This window comes from Colobus angolensis, unplaced genomic scaffold (genome assembly GCF_000951035.1).
Source record: "Colobus angolensis palliatus isolate OR3802 unplaced genomic scaffold, Cang.pa_1.0 Scaffold90, whole genome shotgun sequence".
Classification (NCBI taxonomy): Eukaryota; Metazoa; Chordata; class Mammalia; order Primates; family Cercopithecidae; genus Colobus; species Colobus angolensis.
In genome coordinates, this window is record NW_012122932.1 from 5,087,753 (window position 1) to 5,104,888 (window position 17,136).

Consider the following 17,136-nt stretch of genomic DNA (forward strand, 5'->3'; position numbering starts at 1 on the left):
ACGTGGGAATATATATGCAGGACTTGAATCTATGCTCCCAGGTTAACTAAACAAAAAGAATCAGCAACTTGTTATCAAAAATTAGCAACAATGGCCAATCTTGTTTCATTTATACTCTTACCCATTCCTCGTCCCTCATTATTTTGCAACAAATATCAGAGATCATGTCATTTCCTCCATAAATATTTGTCTTCTCCAAAAGATAAAGACATTAAAAAACAAAACAAAAAACAAAACAACAAAAAACAGTACTATCATTATTCCTAAAAAGAAAAAATAATATATATATATTTTTTAAAGAGTCAGGGTCTTACTGTGTTGCCCAGGCTGGAGTGCAGTGGCTACTCACAGGCATGATCATCACACACTATAGTCTCAAACTCCTCAGGCTCAAGGGATTCTCCTGCCTCAGCTTCCAGAGTAGCTGGGACTACAAGTGCGTTTCACTGTGCCCTGCCCAATAGTTCTTTAATAGCATCAAAAATCCTACCAGTGTTTATTTTCTCAAAGATTTCACAAATTTTTCTTTCCTTCTTTCGTCTTTCCCTTCTTCCCTCCTCCCCTGGGCCCTTTCTTTCTGTTTTGTTTGAATCTGAATCTACATAAAATCTACATGTTGTGTTTGGCTGGTAAACTTTTAAGTCTCTTCTAATCTAGAGAATGATTACATAACATTGGCTACCAGTGACATGTGGTTATTTAAATGAAATTAAAGACTGACTCAGTACCTCAGCTGCACTATCACATTTCATGTGCTCAATAGCCACACGTGCCTAGTGGCTATCATGCGGGACTGTACAGACACACAATACTTTCATTACCAGAGAAAGTTCTGTTGGATAGTACTCATCCAAAAGGTTTCCTTTCCATCTTGTTTTTACAATTTATTTACTGAAGAAACTCTGTCATTTGTTCTGTAGATTACCAGAGCCTGGATTTTGCTGATTTTTCTTTTTTCTTGCTTTCTTTTAAATGGATTATTTTTTTATTGGTCCTCCCTGAGCCTGAACACTAGCCTAAAAGTTATACATTCTTTCACTATTCTTTTAGGGGTTAACCCTATGTACCTAATCTTCAGATATTTCATTTCTACATCTGTAAAACAGGTTTAACAGTAGTACCTACCTCACAGAGTTGTTTACATTGAAAGCATTTAAAATAGTGCCTGGGCAATTAGTACGTTCTCTACAAGTATTTTCTGTATTTACTACATTCCAAAGGTTTTGACATTGGTCAGACACCAACCACATTTGTTTTTGCTTTCCTCTTGTACAAATGGCCATTCTACAGAATGGAATACTTACACGGCAGCGCAGGGACCGTTTGATCAGAAGATGTTTGTGGCGAGGATATAGCTGTGAAGCACAGACTGGCTGGAAGTCAGGCTGCAACAGACGCTGCTGAAGGGTGGTTACTAGAAAGAAAGGCAGAAAACAGGCTTAGTTTACGGTGACTTTCAAAATCAGACTTTTATGTAGTAGTAATTACACGAAGCATTACTTTTATGTAATGAAAGTATGAACAGTGTTGTTCATAAAAAATGAAAATATAGAAATTTGACAGGCATTTTAGATTTCAAACAATCACTTCTATTACAGCTGCTTTATTTTCTACGGATCACTTTACTACTAACAACTATTCCATTAAAAATCTCAAATCACTAGATATATAACAAAAACAGAATTAGATGGAGACTAGAAACAAAGTAGAAAAACATAGAAAATTACCCTCTGTTAAATTTACTGGTCTTGTATAATAGTCTTCAGGTAGAGGTTCTACTTCATCCACAGCCTGAGCTGGCTCAATCTTTATCTCTTTCTGGTCCTCTCCTTCTTTAAGGCTAAAAGATAAAACAAAACAAAACAAAATAAAACAAAAAAACCAGTTAATTTCTCAAGGATCCACCTGATTATCCTCAGTCTATGATATCAATAATTGAATGGAAGTATTCCTGTGTCATAGAATATCTGTTCAGCGTAGGTCTTTCCTAAGTACGAGAATCTTCTATTCCATTGGCAACTGTGTGTGTGTGTGTGTGTGTGTGTGTGTGTTTAATCTCATTTCTTTGATACTCATTTTGATACCTGCTATTCTCCTCAAAGTCATTTCATGTCTAAACTTACGAAAGTCCGGCAAGGGTACTGATGGATGCACCAGCTCGTGGTCGCTGAAGCCTGGTTCCAAGACCATATTTGTCCTAAACAAAGTTCAGAAATTCCTATTAGAAAGCCCACAGTTACACACCCTATTTATCAAAAGAAAGAATTTTGGGTAGGATAGCATGAGAAGCTCAGGGAAATAAGCAAAAAAAAAAAAAAGCTAATTTAAAGGCTTCTTTTAAAGAAAGCAATTTGTAGCCCCATATCATGATTCTATTCTTAAAATAGTAAGGGCACAAAACATGGAGATTGAAACTACATTAATACAGTAAAAATGAACCAAACGTGAGCTTCTATTAGCAATCTAAAAATATCTAAGCTACGGCTCAGGCAAGAGCTATGTGGCGTGTCTAAGATACACAACAGACGTCTTCCTGGAACACCAGTGGTCATCTGCTAACTTCTTCAGGGTCAGCAAGAATCATAAAGGAGAACTTACCACTACATGAATAGTATGTTGCTGTAGAGCCCCAAAATAGCAGCAGGTTGCAACAGAGACAAAAAATGCAGCATAAGATAGAAGCAAACGCATATAGCAGGCAGGTTATATGGGAAAATTGGAAAAATAATTCATTTAATTAAAATTCTACCTCTAAATATAACATACATTGGTGCATATGAGGACTGTACCACTGGACTATTCAGAAAAATTCACTTCTTTTTGCAAATGAGGGTGCTTTGCAAGTGTTAACGTTTTTAAATTCTAATCTAGATTTTTTTTTGAGACCGAGTCTCACTCTGTCACCCAGGCAGGAGCGCAGTGGCACTATCTTGGCTCACTACAACCTCTGCCTCCTGGTTCAAGCGATTCTCATGCCTCAGCCTCCCACGTAGCTGGGATTACAGGCATGCGCCACCATGCCCAGCTAATTTTTTGTATTTTTAGTAGAGACAGGGTTTCATCATGTTGGCCAGACTGGTCTTGAAATCCTGACCTCAAGTGATCCTCCTGCCTCAGCCTCCCAAGGTGCTGGTATTACAGGCGTGAGCCACTGCACCCGGCTCAATCTAGATATTTTTATATGGACTTTACCAACCCTTAGGGTTTCAATGACTTAACTAATTTTCATGTGGATGCAGTATGACAAGTTGCTTAACTAGGTCTCATTTCCTCAAGTGTAAAATGGGGATATGATACTCCACAGGATTTTTGTGAGGATTAAATAAAGTAATACATGTAAAGTGTTTAGCACAGAGCTTGACACATCATTGCCATTCAATAAATGTTATTTATTGAATGTCAATCTGCTGGGCCCCAAGCAAGCACACAGAAAACAAACTGTACTATGAGAGCAAATAAAACTCAGGGGAAAATAACAAAAACTCCAAATCCTAATCTCTTTCTTCTTACTAGCAGTACATAACTGGTAGAGAATGACTCTCATAAATAATTCTTACCAAAAATTCTACTTGCATATGTTACTATTTACCCACATAAGTGCACTATGTTAAAAAGTCAGTGTTTTTCATCTTGGAGAAACAGGTGAGGATGTTAAACAAGTTATTATAACTAAAGCTGAGAAACCACTACTGCCAGGATGTCAAAGGTGGGCTACGGGAGTAATATGACTAAAATCTACCATTTGCCCACCTCCTTTTCCTCAGACTTTCTGTAATATGCAAAAGCTGTATGTAGACCTCTGCAGTGCCTACAAAATTAACAGTCTTTCTGGGGAAATAATCAGAAGATAAAGGGGAGTGATGGAGAAAGAAACACAAATGTCCTTAAAACACAAATAACTCAAACAGAACTATTGATATAGCAAAAGCCTAACTATCGGACTTAAACGTCTATAATTTGAAGAATCCCTCTCTCTGCTACCCACCATTCAGGAATCTAGGACAATGGCTATTTTCTGAAATGATCACTGTTCTTAGGCTCTACAGGTCTTGCAAATCATTTTAGTACCAAATTCTCACCGAAAAAGCCAGAGGCATATAGTTTCTACGTCGTGCCAGTTTCTTGCGATCTCGCTCAACCTTCTCTTTCTGAGCAAGCTGCTGGTAATATTCAATCAATTTGTTCATCTGTAAAACAATCACAGACTCAGTACACAAAAAAGCTAACAGAAAACATACCAAATTAATCAACTACACTGATTAGACACATAATGAATAGAGAAGACAAATTATTAAGGTGGGCAAGTTTGCCCTTTTTCTTCAAAGATAATTTTTCTTTGTTATGTGATTTGTTTTCCGAAGTGAAATGGAAAACTGAAGTTCAAGGACAGGATGAAATGGGCAATTAAAAGGCTCGGAAATTTTCTGCTCTCTTATTTCATTACTTATTTCCCCTCACGGCTGCTCTGATTTTTTTTCTGCATGGCCACATGACATTTATTTCTAAGGACATGACATTTTATACTGTATTTTATTCCCCAACTCCATCACACTTAAAAATTTTTTAAATACATTTTAATTATAAAAGCAATATATATTAATCATAAAAAGTTCAAACAAGGCTGGGCATGGTGGCTCACACCTATAATTCCAGCTCTTTGGGAGGTTGAGGTGGGTAGATCACTTGGGGCCAGGAGTTCAAAACCAGCCTGGACAATAGAGTGAGACCTTGTCTCTATAAAAAAAATGCAAAAATCAGCTGGGCATGGTGGCATATGCCTACGGTCCCAGCTACTCAAGAGGATGAGGTGGCAAAAAAGAAATGGCAGATAGGAGGCAGAACTAACTTGCAGCTTCCCCTCAGACAGACAGAACAACTTGTGGAGATTCACACTGTGAACTTTTACTCCAAGAGCTACTGCAGGAACACACTAGGAAAACTGAAAGAATTCACAGACCCTTTGAAAGAAGTGGCTTGCTGCTGCAAAATCCATGAGACAGCAGAAAAACTGTGAGTGCCGAAAGTGTAAGAGGGGGAAAATCCACCTTCAAACATACATCCTCACTGGAGAACCTAAAAATTCAGATCATGGGAGGAAAATTTAACCTTACCTAGTGCTGAAACAAATTTACAGAGCCGAGTGAAACATAAAAGTAGAAGAAGCAACAGCGGGAAGAGGCCTGTAGGCACTCACAGTTCCCAGGGAAGCCCAGGGAAGCCATTTCTGACTTCAATCTCACAGGGGTCCTAGGGAAGAGCTGCCAGTGGAATTAAGGAAGGACCACACGGAGACAGAAACTTTCAGGTGAACTTTGTAATAATTTTGACCGAGAGCAAATTTTCCTGGGCAGAATCAAGATGGGGAGGGTGCGAAGGGGAAGCACAGATATGAGCACATAAGCCACAGCAGTTGAGAAGGCCTGGGGTCCAAAAGGCTGGCTTGCTTTCTCAGCAGGTAGGCTTGTGAAGGCAAGATCTTGGCCCTGCAAACTCCATGCTGTTGGTAGGGCATGGTGGGAGTGAGACTGGCCTTGCTGGCTGCATGGGAGCTGGGTGAGGCCTGTCACTGCTGGCTTTCCCCTACTTCCCTGGCCACCTATATGACACAGCAGAGGCAGCCATAACGCCCCTGGGAACATAACTTCATTGGCCTGAGAACCACACAAGTATCCTCCACGGCAGCCAGAGCAAACCCTGCCCAAGTAGAGTCTGAGCTCAGACGTGCCCCCATGTGATGGTCTTTCTCTACCTGCCCTGGTAGCCCAAGACAAAAGACTGTAAACTCTTGGGAGTCTTACGGCCCCACCAATCACCTGAGAAACCGAAATACTTATCCAGGCAACCTTAGGGCAAGCTTGTATCTCCACCACACTACTGCAGCTGATACTTTCTTGAAAGCGCCACCTCCTGGCTGCAGGCCAACCAACTCAAGCTACTACAGCAACTCATAAAAGAACAACCCTGCCCTCAAAAGGAGAAAATAGCAGCTAATTCCACCACCTGCAACATCCTGGCTAACCAGAGGTCCTGAGTCTGTCCACGTGATAATTCACTGCTAGCACAACCAGCATTAAAGAAAACTAGTACACGAAACTGAACTACAACCAAGGACCCTCACAGAGTCCACTTCACTCCCCTGCTACCTCCACCAGAGCAGGTGCTGGTATCCACAACAGAGAGACCTGAAGATCCATTGCATCACAGGACTCTTTGCAGACACTCCCTAGTATCAGCTCGGAGACTGGTGGCTCTGCTGGGTGGCTAGGCCCAGAGCAGCAGTAACAATAATTGCAGTCCAGTTCTCAGGAAACCACATCCCTAGGGGAAGGGGGAGAGCACCACATCAAGGACCCATGCCACGGGACAAAAGAATCTGAACAGTAGCCCTCAAGCCCTCAAGTCAAGACAAGACAAGTCAAGTCAAGTCAAGACAAAGGAAAGAATCTTGAGAGCTATGAGGCAAAAGCATCAGGTAACCTATCAAGGAAAACCTATCAAGTTAACAGCAGATTTCTTAGAGAAACCCTACAAGCTAGAAGGGACTAGGGTCCTATCTTTAGCCTCCTTAAACAAAACAATTATCAACCAAGAATTCTGTATCCAGAGAAACTAAGCTTTGTAAATGAATGAAAGATACAGTCTTTTTCAGACGCACAAATGCTGAGAGAATTTGCCAGTACCAAGCCAGCACTACAAGAGCTGCTAAAAAGGAGTTCTAAATCTTGAAACAAAACCTTGAAACACACCAAAATAGAACCTCCTTAAAGTATAAGTCTCACAGGGCCTATAAAACAGTAACACAATGAAAAAAAAATCTAAGTATTCAGGCAACAACTAGCATAATTAATGGAATAGTACCTCACATCTCAATACTAATGTTAAATGTAAACGGCCTAAAGGCTCCACTTAAAAAATATAGAACAGCAGAATGGAGAACAATTTACCAACCAAGTATCTGCTGTCTTCAAGAGAGTCACCTAACACCTAAGGACTCTCATAAACTTAAGGTAAAGGGATTAAAAAAAAGATATTCCTTGCAAATGGACACCAAAAGTGAGCAGCAGTAGCTATTCTTATATCAAACAAAACAGACTTTAAAGCAACAACAGGTAAAAAAGACAAAGCGGGACATTATATAATCATAAAAGGACTAGTCCAACAGGAAATATCACAATCCTAAATATATATGCACCTAACACTGGAGCTCCAAAATCTATAAAACAATTACTACTACACCTAAGAAATGAGATAGAAAGCAACACAATAATAGTGGGAGACTTCAGCACTCCACCAACAGCACTAGACAGGTCATCAAGGTAGACGGTCAACAAAGAAACAATGGACCTACACTATACCCTAGAACAAACGGACTTAACAGATATTTACAGATCATTCTACCCAACAACTGCAGAAGATACACTCTATTCATTAGCACATAGAATATCCTCTAAGATAGAACATACGATAGGCCACAAAGCACGTTTCAATACATTCAAGAAAACTGAAATTATATCAAGTATTCTCTCAGACAGCAGTGGAATAAAATGGAAAATCACCTCCAAAAGGAACCCTCGAAATGATGCAAATACATGGAAATTAAAATATTCTGAATGCTCACTGGGTCAACAATGAAATCAGGATGGAAATTTAAAAACTCTCTGATCTGAATAATAGCAAGACACAAGCTATCAAAAGCTCTGGGATACAGCAAAAACAGTGCTAAGAGGAAAGTTCATAGCATTAAATATCCACATCAAAAAGTCTAAAAGAGCACAAATAGAAAATCTAGGATCATACCTCAAGGAACTAGAGAAACGGGAACAAACCAAACCCAAACCCAGCAGAAGAAAGAAATAACAAAGATGAGAGCAGAACTAAATGAAATTGAAACAAAAGAAACAATACAAAAGATAAATGAAACAAAAAGCTGGTTCTTTGAAAATATAAACCAAATTGATAGAATGTTAGTGAGATTAACCAAGAAAAGATGAGAGAAGATCCAAATAAGCTCAATCAGAAATGAAATGGGAGATATTACAACTGATACCACAGAAATAGAAAAGATCATTCAGGGCTACTATGAACACCTTTATGCACACAAACTGGAAAACCTAGAGGAGATGGATAAATTCCTGGAAATATACAGCCCTCCTAGATTAACCCAGAAAGAAACAGGAACTCTGAACAGACCAGTAACAAGCAGTGAGATTGAACTGGTAATTTTAAAAAATTGCCAACAAAAAAACATCTAGGACCAGATGGATTCACAACTGAATTCTAACAGACATTCAAAGAATAATTTGTACCAATCCTATTGAAACTATTCCAAAAGATAAAGAGGGAATCCTCCCTAAATCATTCTATGAATCCAGCATCACCCTTGTACCAAAACCAGTGAAGGACATAACAAAACAAGAAAACTACAGACAGATAATCCCTGATGAACATAGATGCAAAAATCCTTAACAAAATACTAGTTAACTGGACCCAACAGCATACCAAAAAGATAATACACCATGATCAAGTGGGTTTAATACCAGGGATACAGGGATGGTTTCACATACCCAAGTCAATAAATGTAATACACCACGTAAACAGAATTAAAAACAAAAATTGCAGGATCATCTCAATAGACGCAGAAAAAGCATTTGACAAAATCCAGCATCCTTTACGAGCAAAACCTTCAGCAAAATCAGCATAGAAGGAATATACCTTAAATAAAAGCCATCTATGACAAACACACAGCCAACATTATACTGAACAGGGAAAAGTTGAAAACATTCCCACTGAGAACTGGAACAAGACAAGGGTGCCCACTTTTACCACTTCTATTCAACACAGCACTGGAAGTCCTAGCTAGAGCAATCAGACAAGGAAAGAAATAAAGGGCATCCAAATCAGTAAAGAGCAAGTCAAACTGTTGCTGTTTGCCGATGATATGCTCATATGCCTAGAAAACCCTAGAGACTTATCCAAAAAGCTCCTAGATCTGATAAATGAATGCAATAAAAGGTTGGGTGCAGTGGCTCATGCCTGTAATCCCAACATTTTGGGAGGCCAAGGTGGGCAGATCACTTGAGGTCAGGAGTTCGAGACCAGCCTGGCCAACATGGTAAAACCCCATCTGCACTAAAAAAATGCATGGTAGCAGGCACCTGTAATCCCAGCTACTCGGGAGGCTGAGGTAGGAGAATCACTGGAACTTGAGAGGCAGAAGTTGCAGTGAGCCAAGTTTGCACCACTGCACTCCAGTCTGGCTGACAGAGCGAGACTTCATACAAAAAAAGAGAAAAAAGTATTGAATTCAGTAAAGTTTCAGGATATAAAACCAATGTACAGAAATCAGTAGCACTACTATACACCAACAGAAACCAAGCTGAGAATCAAATCAAGAACTCAACCCTGTTTACAACAGCCGCAAAAACCCCACTCAAAAAACAAAAACAAAACACTTAGGAATATACCTAGCCAAGGAGGTAAAAGACCTCTACAAGAAAAACTACAAAATACTGTTGAAAGAAACCATAGATAACACAAACAAATGGAAACACATCCCATGCTCATGGATGGGTACAATTAATACTGTGAAAATGACCATACTGCCAAAGCAGTCTGCAAATTCAATGCAATTCCCACCAAAATACCATCATCCTTCTTCACAGAACTAGTAAAAACAATCCTAAAATTCACATGGAACCAAAAAAGAGCCTAAATAGCCAAAGCAAGACTAAGCAAAAAGAACAACTCTGGAGGCATCACATTACTCAACTTCAAACTATATATAAGACTAGAGTCACCAACGCAGCACGATACTGGTATAAAAATAAGTACACAGATCAATGAAACAGAATAGAGAACCCAGAAATAAACCAAATACTTATAGACAACTGATCTTTTGACAAAGCAAACAAAAACATAAAGTGGGGAAAGGACATCCTCTTCAACAAATGGTGCTAGGATAACTGGCAAGCTACACGTAGAAGAATGAAACTGGACCCTCATCTCTCACCTTATACAAAAATCAACTCAAGATGTATCAAAGACTTAAATCTAAGACCTGAAACCATAAAAATTCTAGAAGATAACATGAGAAAAATCCTTCTAGACATTGGCTTAGGCAAAAACTCCATTACTAAGAACCCAAAAGCAAATGCAACAAAAACAAAAATAAATGGAACTTAAACTAAAAAGCTTCTGCACAGCAAATGAAATAATCAGCAGAGTAAAAAGACAACCCATAGGGTGGGAGAAAATCTTTGCAAACTATGCATCCAACAAAGGACTAATATCCCAAATCTACAAGACACTCAAACAAATCAGCAAGAAAAAAACAAATAATCCCATCAAAAAGTAGGCAGAGGACATGCATAGACATTTCTCAAAGGAAAATATACAAATGGCCAACAAACATATAAAAAAAAAGTCAACATCACTAACGATCAAGGAAATGAAGATCTAAACCTACTCCTGCAAGAATGGCCTTAATTTAAAAAAAAAAAAAAAAAAAAGATGCTGGCATGGATCTGGTGAAAAGGGGACACTTTTACACTGTTGGTGAAAATGTAAACTACTACACCACTATGGAAAACAGTATGGAGAATTCTTAAGGAACTAAAAGTAGATCTACCATTTGATCCAATAATCCTACTACTGGTATCTACTGAGAGGAAAAGAAGTCACTGCATGAAAAAGACACTAGCCCGCACGTTTACAGCAGCACAATTCACAACTGCAAAAATAGGAAACCAGTCCAAATGCCCATCAATCAACGAGTGGATAAAGAATATGTGGTATATATACATCATGGAATACTACTCAGCCATAAAAAGTAATGAAATAATGGCATTTGCAGCAACCTGGATAGAGTTGGAGACCATTATTCTAAGTAACTCAGGAATGGAAAACCAAACATCACACATTCTCACTCATAAGAGGGAGCTAAGCTATGAGGACACAAAGGCACATGAATGATACAACGGACTCTGGGGACTCAGGGGGAAAGCTGGGAGGAGGGTGAGGATAAAATACTATACATTAGGTACAGTGTGTCCTGCTCAGGTGATAGGTATGCCAAAATCTCAGAAATCACCACTGAAGAATTTATCCATGTAAGCAAACACCATGTGTTCCTCAAAAACCTATTTTTTTTTTAAAGGCTGAAGTGGAAGGATTGCTTGAGCCTGGGAGGTTGAGGCTGCAGTGAGCTGTGATCATGCAATTGCATGCCAGCCTGGGTGACAGAGTGAGATCTTGTCTCAAAAAAAAAAAAAAAAAAGTTCAAACACCATACAAATGAAAAGAATAAAAAGCAAAGCTTCCCTTTTATTCCTTATGCCCAAGTTGACTTTTCTACTCATCAGAGGCATCAACTATTACTAGTTTAGATATCTTTCTTACTCGGAGAAAAAATATATTATATTTTGCATATATTTTAAAATACTTGTATGTAGATGTATAGCTTTGATGTGTATAAAAATAAATACTTATTCCTGGCCTCAAGCAATCCTCCTGCCTTAGCTTCCTGAGTAATGGGGATTACAGGCATGAGCTACTGCATTTGTCTCTACTGCATTCTTTTTCTTTTTTTGAGACATGGCCTTGCTCTGCTGCCTAGGATGGGAGTGTGGTGGTATGATCATAGCTCAATGCAGACTTGAAAACCTAGGCTCAAGCAATCCTCCCACCTCAGCCTCCTGAGTTGCTGGGACTATAGGCATGCACCACCATGCTCAGCTAAATTTTTAATTTGTTTGTAGAGATGGGGTTTCACTATATTGCTCAGGCTTGTCTTGAACTCCTGGGCTCAAGTAATCCTCCTGCCTCAGCCTCCCAAAGTATTGGGATTACAGGCATGAGCCACCACACCTGGCTGTTTATGACATTTCTAAGAGTATCTGAGAACAAATGGAACCTTAACTCATTGGTGGGTATGTGAAGAAAAAACAAAACCTTGGTTCCTTTCCCTGATGCACAATTCAAATACAGAACTAAAGCTACACCTAGGATTCTCCATTATCTTAAGTCACCTGGAAAAAAGTGACAGTGTAATTTCAATGTCTTACAATGAGGAGCACTGTATGGACTTCTAAACACAGGTCATATCCACTGATAAAATGCAAGATCTTCAGTCTTTTACTCAATTTTTTTCTGATTTCATCCCCTCTCCCTGATCACCCTTTACTTACCCGTTGTGTGTGAGGATTTTCAGGTTCCTGCCAACCGCCACTAGCTACGAAATAAAAGGATATTAAACAAGACTTTCATAATGTGATAATTTTATTTTCATAAAACAAGTCTTCTGTAGGTCACAAACTGAAACTTAAAACTTAAGTTATACAGACCAGAATGATCTATATAACTATATAGACTATAATGGTCAGAACAAAATTTTTAAAAAACATCTAATGATAGTGATAACAATCACCACAACCACCAGGACTAACGCACAGCCAGTGTGCCAGGCACTTGAAATGTATTACATTTCCTTTTATTCTCATAACAACCCTCTGAGGTACGGACTCTTATTATTAGTCTCATTTCATATATGAGGAAACTGAGGCTCAGAGATGTTAAATAACTTGCTCAAAGTCACATGGAGAGTTAAGTGGTAAAAAAATGTTATTTGTCTATGGCTACATACATATGTGGAGAAGTACAAAGACACGCATGGATGCTAATAAACACTGAATTCAGGATTGTGATTATTATCTCTAGCAGGCAGAGAGGAAGACAGATAAAGTAGGGGGAAGGGCTTAAACCGTTCTGGCTGATTCAAACTCAGTCTGACTCCGGAGACTTTGCTCTTATCTGTAACACCGTGCATTTTCTACGTTCTATGACCTTGGCTTAGAGAAGAATTTATTTTTTTTTTTTTGAGACGGAGTCTCGCTCTGTCACCCAGGCTGGAGTGCAGTGGCCGGATCTCAGCTCACTGCAAACTCAGTCTGACTCCGGAGACTTTGCTCTTATCTGTAACACCGTGCATTTTCTACGTTCTATGACCTTGGCTTAGAGAAGAATTTCTTTTTTTTTTTTTGAGACGGAGTCTCGCTCTGTCACCCAGGCTGGAGTGCAGTGGCCGGATCTCAGCTCACTGCAAACTCCGCCTCCCGGGTTCACGCCATTCTCCTGCCTCAGCCTCCCAAGTAGCTGGGACTACAGGCGCCCGCCACCTCGCCTGGCTAGTTTTTTGTATTTTTAGTAGAGACGGGGTTTCACCGTGTTAGCCAGGATGGTCTTGATCTTCTGACCTCGTGATCTGCCCGTCTCGGCCTCCCAAAGTGCTGGGATTACAGGCTTGAGCCACCGCGCCCGGCCGAGAAGAATTTCTTATGTAAGCAGCACACAGCATAAATCACAAAGGAAAAGATTATTCAAGAAAACTGAAAGTACTGAAAGTAAGACTATAATGAATACTTTTAACAAATGGCGCTGCAACAATGGAATATCCACATATCAAAAACAAAACTAAACAAAAACCTCAAAAAACAAAACCCAAAAGGACCCTTACTTCACAACATTTACAAAATTTACCTTGAGTGGCCGGGCGCGGTGGCTCAAGCCTGTAATCCCAGCACTTTGCGAGGTCGAGACGGGCGGATCACGAGGTCAGGAGATCGAGACCATCCTGGCTAACACGGTGAAACCCCGTCTCTACTAAAAAATACAAAAAACTAGCCGGGCGAGGTGGCGGGTGCCTATAGTCCCAGCTACTTGGGAGGCTGAGGCAGGAGAATGGCGTGAACCCGGGAGGCGGAGCTTGCAGTAAGCTGAGATCCAGCCACTGCACTCCAGCCTGGGAGGCAGAGCGAGACTCCGTCTCAAAAAAAAAAAAAAAAAAATTTACCTTGAGATGAGCAAGACTTAAATGTAAGTGTTAAAACTACAGCACTTTTAGAAGAAAACATAGGTAGATCTTAGTGACACCGCGTTAGGCTAAAGTTTTTTTAATAGGACACAAAAAGCACAAACTGTACAACAAAAAAATTGATAAATTAGACTTCACTAAAATTAGAAACTTGAGTTCTTCAACACACACTGCTGAGAAAAGGAAAAGGCAAGCCACAGACTGGGAGTAAATATTTGCAAAACATATACTCAACAATGCACGTGTATCCAGAATACAGAACTCTTATAACTTAGTTTTAAAAAACCAAAGCAAAACAAACCAACAACAACAAAACCCAGTTAAAAAGCAGGGAAAAGATTTGTACAGACACTTCACGAAAGATATATGGCTGGTAAATAAACACAATGAGAAAATGCAAATTAAAACCACAGTGAAGTACTGCTGTACATGTGCTAGAATAGCTAAAATGGGGAAGACTGACAATATGGCAAGGGTTGTCAAGGGATTGGAACTCTCCTAATTTGCTGGTGAGGATCCAAAATTGTTCAGTCACTTTGGAAAACAGTTTGGCATTGGCCGGGTGCAGTGGCTCATGCTTTTAATCCCAGCACTTTGGAAGGCTGAGGCAGGAGAATTGCTAAAGTCAAGGAGTTGGAGACCAGCCTGGGTAACATGGAGAAACCCCATCTCTACTTTAAAAAATATATATATAAATAGTTTGGCAGCTTCTAGACAAATTAAACATACACTGACCCTATGACCTAATAATTTCACTCCTTGGCACTTAAGAAAAATGAAAACATATATTCACACAAAGACTTATAGGCAAATGTTCATAGCACATTTATTCATATAAGCCAAAACCCAAAAACAATCCAAATGTTCATCAAGTGGAGAATAAATAAACAAACTAGTTTGTCCATACAACAGAATACTACTCAACAGCAAGAAGAAATAATATAAAGAAGAAACACAGATGAACCTCAATAGCATTATGCTAAATAAAAGAAGACAGACAGGAAAGTCTGTAATATAAGACTCCAATTACATACACTTCTAGAAAAGGCAAAATTTTAGCGATAGAAAGCGTATCAGTCTAATCGGGGCAAGGAGGTCGGGGGAAGAAACTGACTGCAATGAGGCATGAGGATTCTCTAGGGGGATAGAAATGTTGTGTATCATGATTATGGTGGTGGCTATGTGATTACACATTTCTCAAACATCACAGAATTCCACACTTAAAATTGGTAAGCTTTATTATACATAAATTATATCTTGATAAAGCTAACCAAATACAGGGAAAAATAAAAGTATAATGAGATACCATTTCACAACCATCAGTCTGGAAAAATTTTAGAGTCCAAAAATATTATAAGCTGACAAGGAACTGGAGGAATAGGTAGTTTACTCTTATATATTACTACTGGGAGCAAAGACTGCTAAACCATTTTGGAGTGCTAAGGATGTACACAACTTATGACTGGCAATTTTACCTCGTTATATAGAAAAGCCCTTACACTTGTGCCTTAGAAAACACATACAAGATTGATTCTAGCAGCTCTGTTTTTCCAAAAGCAAAGAAAAATGAAAACAGCCTAAATGTTCATCAAGAGAAGATGGAATAAGTAAACTGTGGTAAGTCATACAGCAGTCAACTGTGTATCAGAAACACAATGTTGACAGAGTAAAGTTGTAGCAGGATATATACATTATGTTTCCATTTGCTTAAAACCGAAAAATGTTATTTGTCTGTGGCTACATACACATGTGGAGAAGTATAAAGACATGCATGGACGCTAATAAACACTGAATTCAGGATTGTGCTTATTATCTCTAGCGGGTAGAGAGGAAGACAGATAAAGTAGGGGGAAAGGCTTAAACTGTTTTGGCTGTTTCATTTCTTAAATTGGGTGATAAGTACATGAATATATATATTTCACATAAAATCACTTTTTTCAAAATAAAAAGGACTCAATTACCTTGCTGAAGGTGACATTGTATCCTCTTGCAAGAAAGGCAGAAATAGCATTTTAGTATAATATTTTAGAAGTTGCCTCACTTAAGGCAATCATGAAAAATAATTATGCGAAAGAAATGTTTCAGTTGTAATATTTTTAAATGTCTGAATATTTTATCTAATTGCTTCTTTTGAAGTGGTAATTTATTTTAAATAGCAATTTGGGAGACATAATAATCTCATTGTAAGTTTTTCTCTGTACATTACAGACAAGTACTTATAAATAAACAAATAGTTCTAACTTAAGTGGTTTCAGGGCTTCTGAGATACCAATGACATCATGGAGGAAATGAAATTATCTGTACTCTTTAAGAGCTCCTGGTATTCAATTATCACTGTTGAGATACCCCAGAGGAGACAGAGTTCTAGAAGCCAGCGTAAGTTTATAGTTCTGAAATATAAATTCTCCAATCTTCATGACTCATAATCCAAAAAGCATAAAACATTCACTAACAGAGTAACAAACTGAGAAATCTACTTGGATTTCTGGGCTGTTTCTTTTACTTGATAAAAAGACACAAAAAACATGAAAAAACAATACTTCACTGAGGCCTACATTATGCCACTTTGAGGTTGCTTTTTAACATTTAACTTACTTTCTTTGATAAATTCTAACATCTCCTATACTGACACTAAAATATATACACATAAACACTTACTGGCAATTTTAAAAGATGTTACAGAATCTTTCTAGTTTCAGTCACACTTTAGGTAAACAGCTACCCATCAATGAGCATTTTTAAGGAACTAAGATATGCTTATTTAACTTTCTGTTTTTGAAAAGAGCATTTATTTTATCAACTCAATGTACAAAGTCAGAAAAACCATGAACAACTCAAAGCATTCTAAACCAAAGAGCAAATTCAACAGAATCAAGGATTAACTTTTTAAGAACATAGTTGAATCTAAAGAACTTCACCCATAATTACTTCCAAATTGTGTAAGAATCTATGGAAAGGTTTTAGCCAGTCTGCTTCCTTTTAGTTATGTCAAATGACATATAATGAGTTTGTTATGAGCTTCCCCATTCATTAGTCAAGCTATACTTTTTATGAAAATCCCAAAATGAGAATTTTTACAAGTTTAAAATGTTTTTAGAAAATTAAACAATGAGGCCGGGCGCGGTGGCTCAAGCCTGTAATCCAGCACTTTGGGAGGCTGAGACGGGCGGATCACGAGGTCAGGAGATCGAGACTATCCTGGCTAACACGGTGAAACCCCGTCTCTACTAAAAAATACAAAAAACTAGCCGGGCGAGGTGGCGGGCGCC

The 17,136-nt window shown here is 38.7% G+C and overlaps 1 protein-coding gene across 3 annotated transcripts in view; it reads right to left on the minus strand.

Moving 5' to 3' along the window:
* DCTN4 (dynactin 4 (p62)) overlaps positions 1-17,136 on the minus strand; it is a 50,414-nt gene that overhangs the window by 26,018 nt on the left and 7,260 nt on the right. For 2 of the 3 annotated variants that reach the window (XM_011931602.1, XM_011931603.1), the window contains exons 4-8: positions 12,186-12,229; positions 4,080-4,187; positions 2,124-2,197; positions 1,728-1,840; positions 1,305-1,414 (exon numbers count right to left, since the gene is read on the minus strand). In XM_011931602.1, the coding sequence (XP_011786992.1) occupies positions 1,305-1,414; positions 1,728-1,840; positions 2,124-2,197; positions 4,080-4,187; positions 12,186-12,229 (449 nt within the window). Of the gene's footprint in view, positions 1-1,304; positions 1,415-1,727; positions 1,841-2,123; positions 2,198-2,598; positions 2,620-4,079; positions 4,188-12,185; positions 12,230-17,136 lie in introns of all 3 variants that reach the window. The other variant, XM_011931601.1, reaches the window with a different exon arrangement.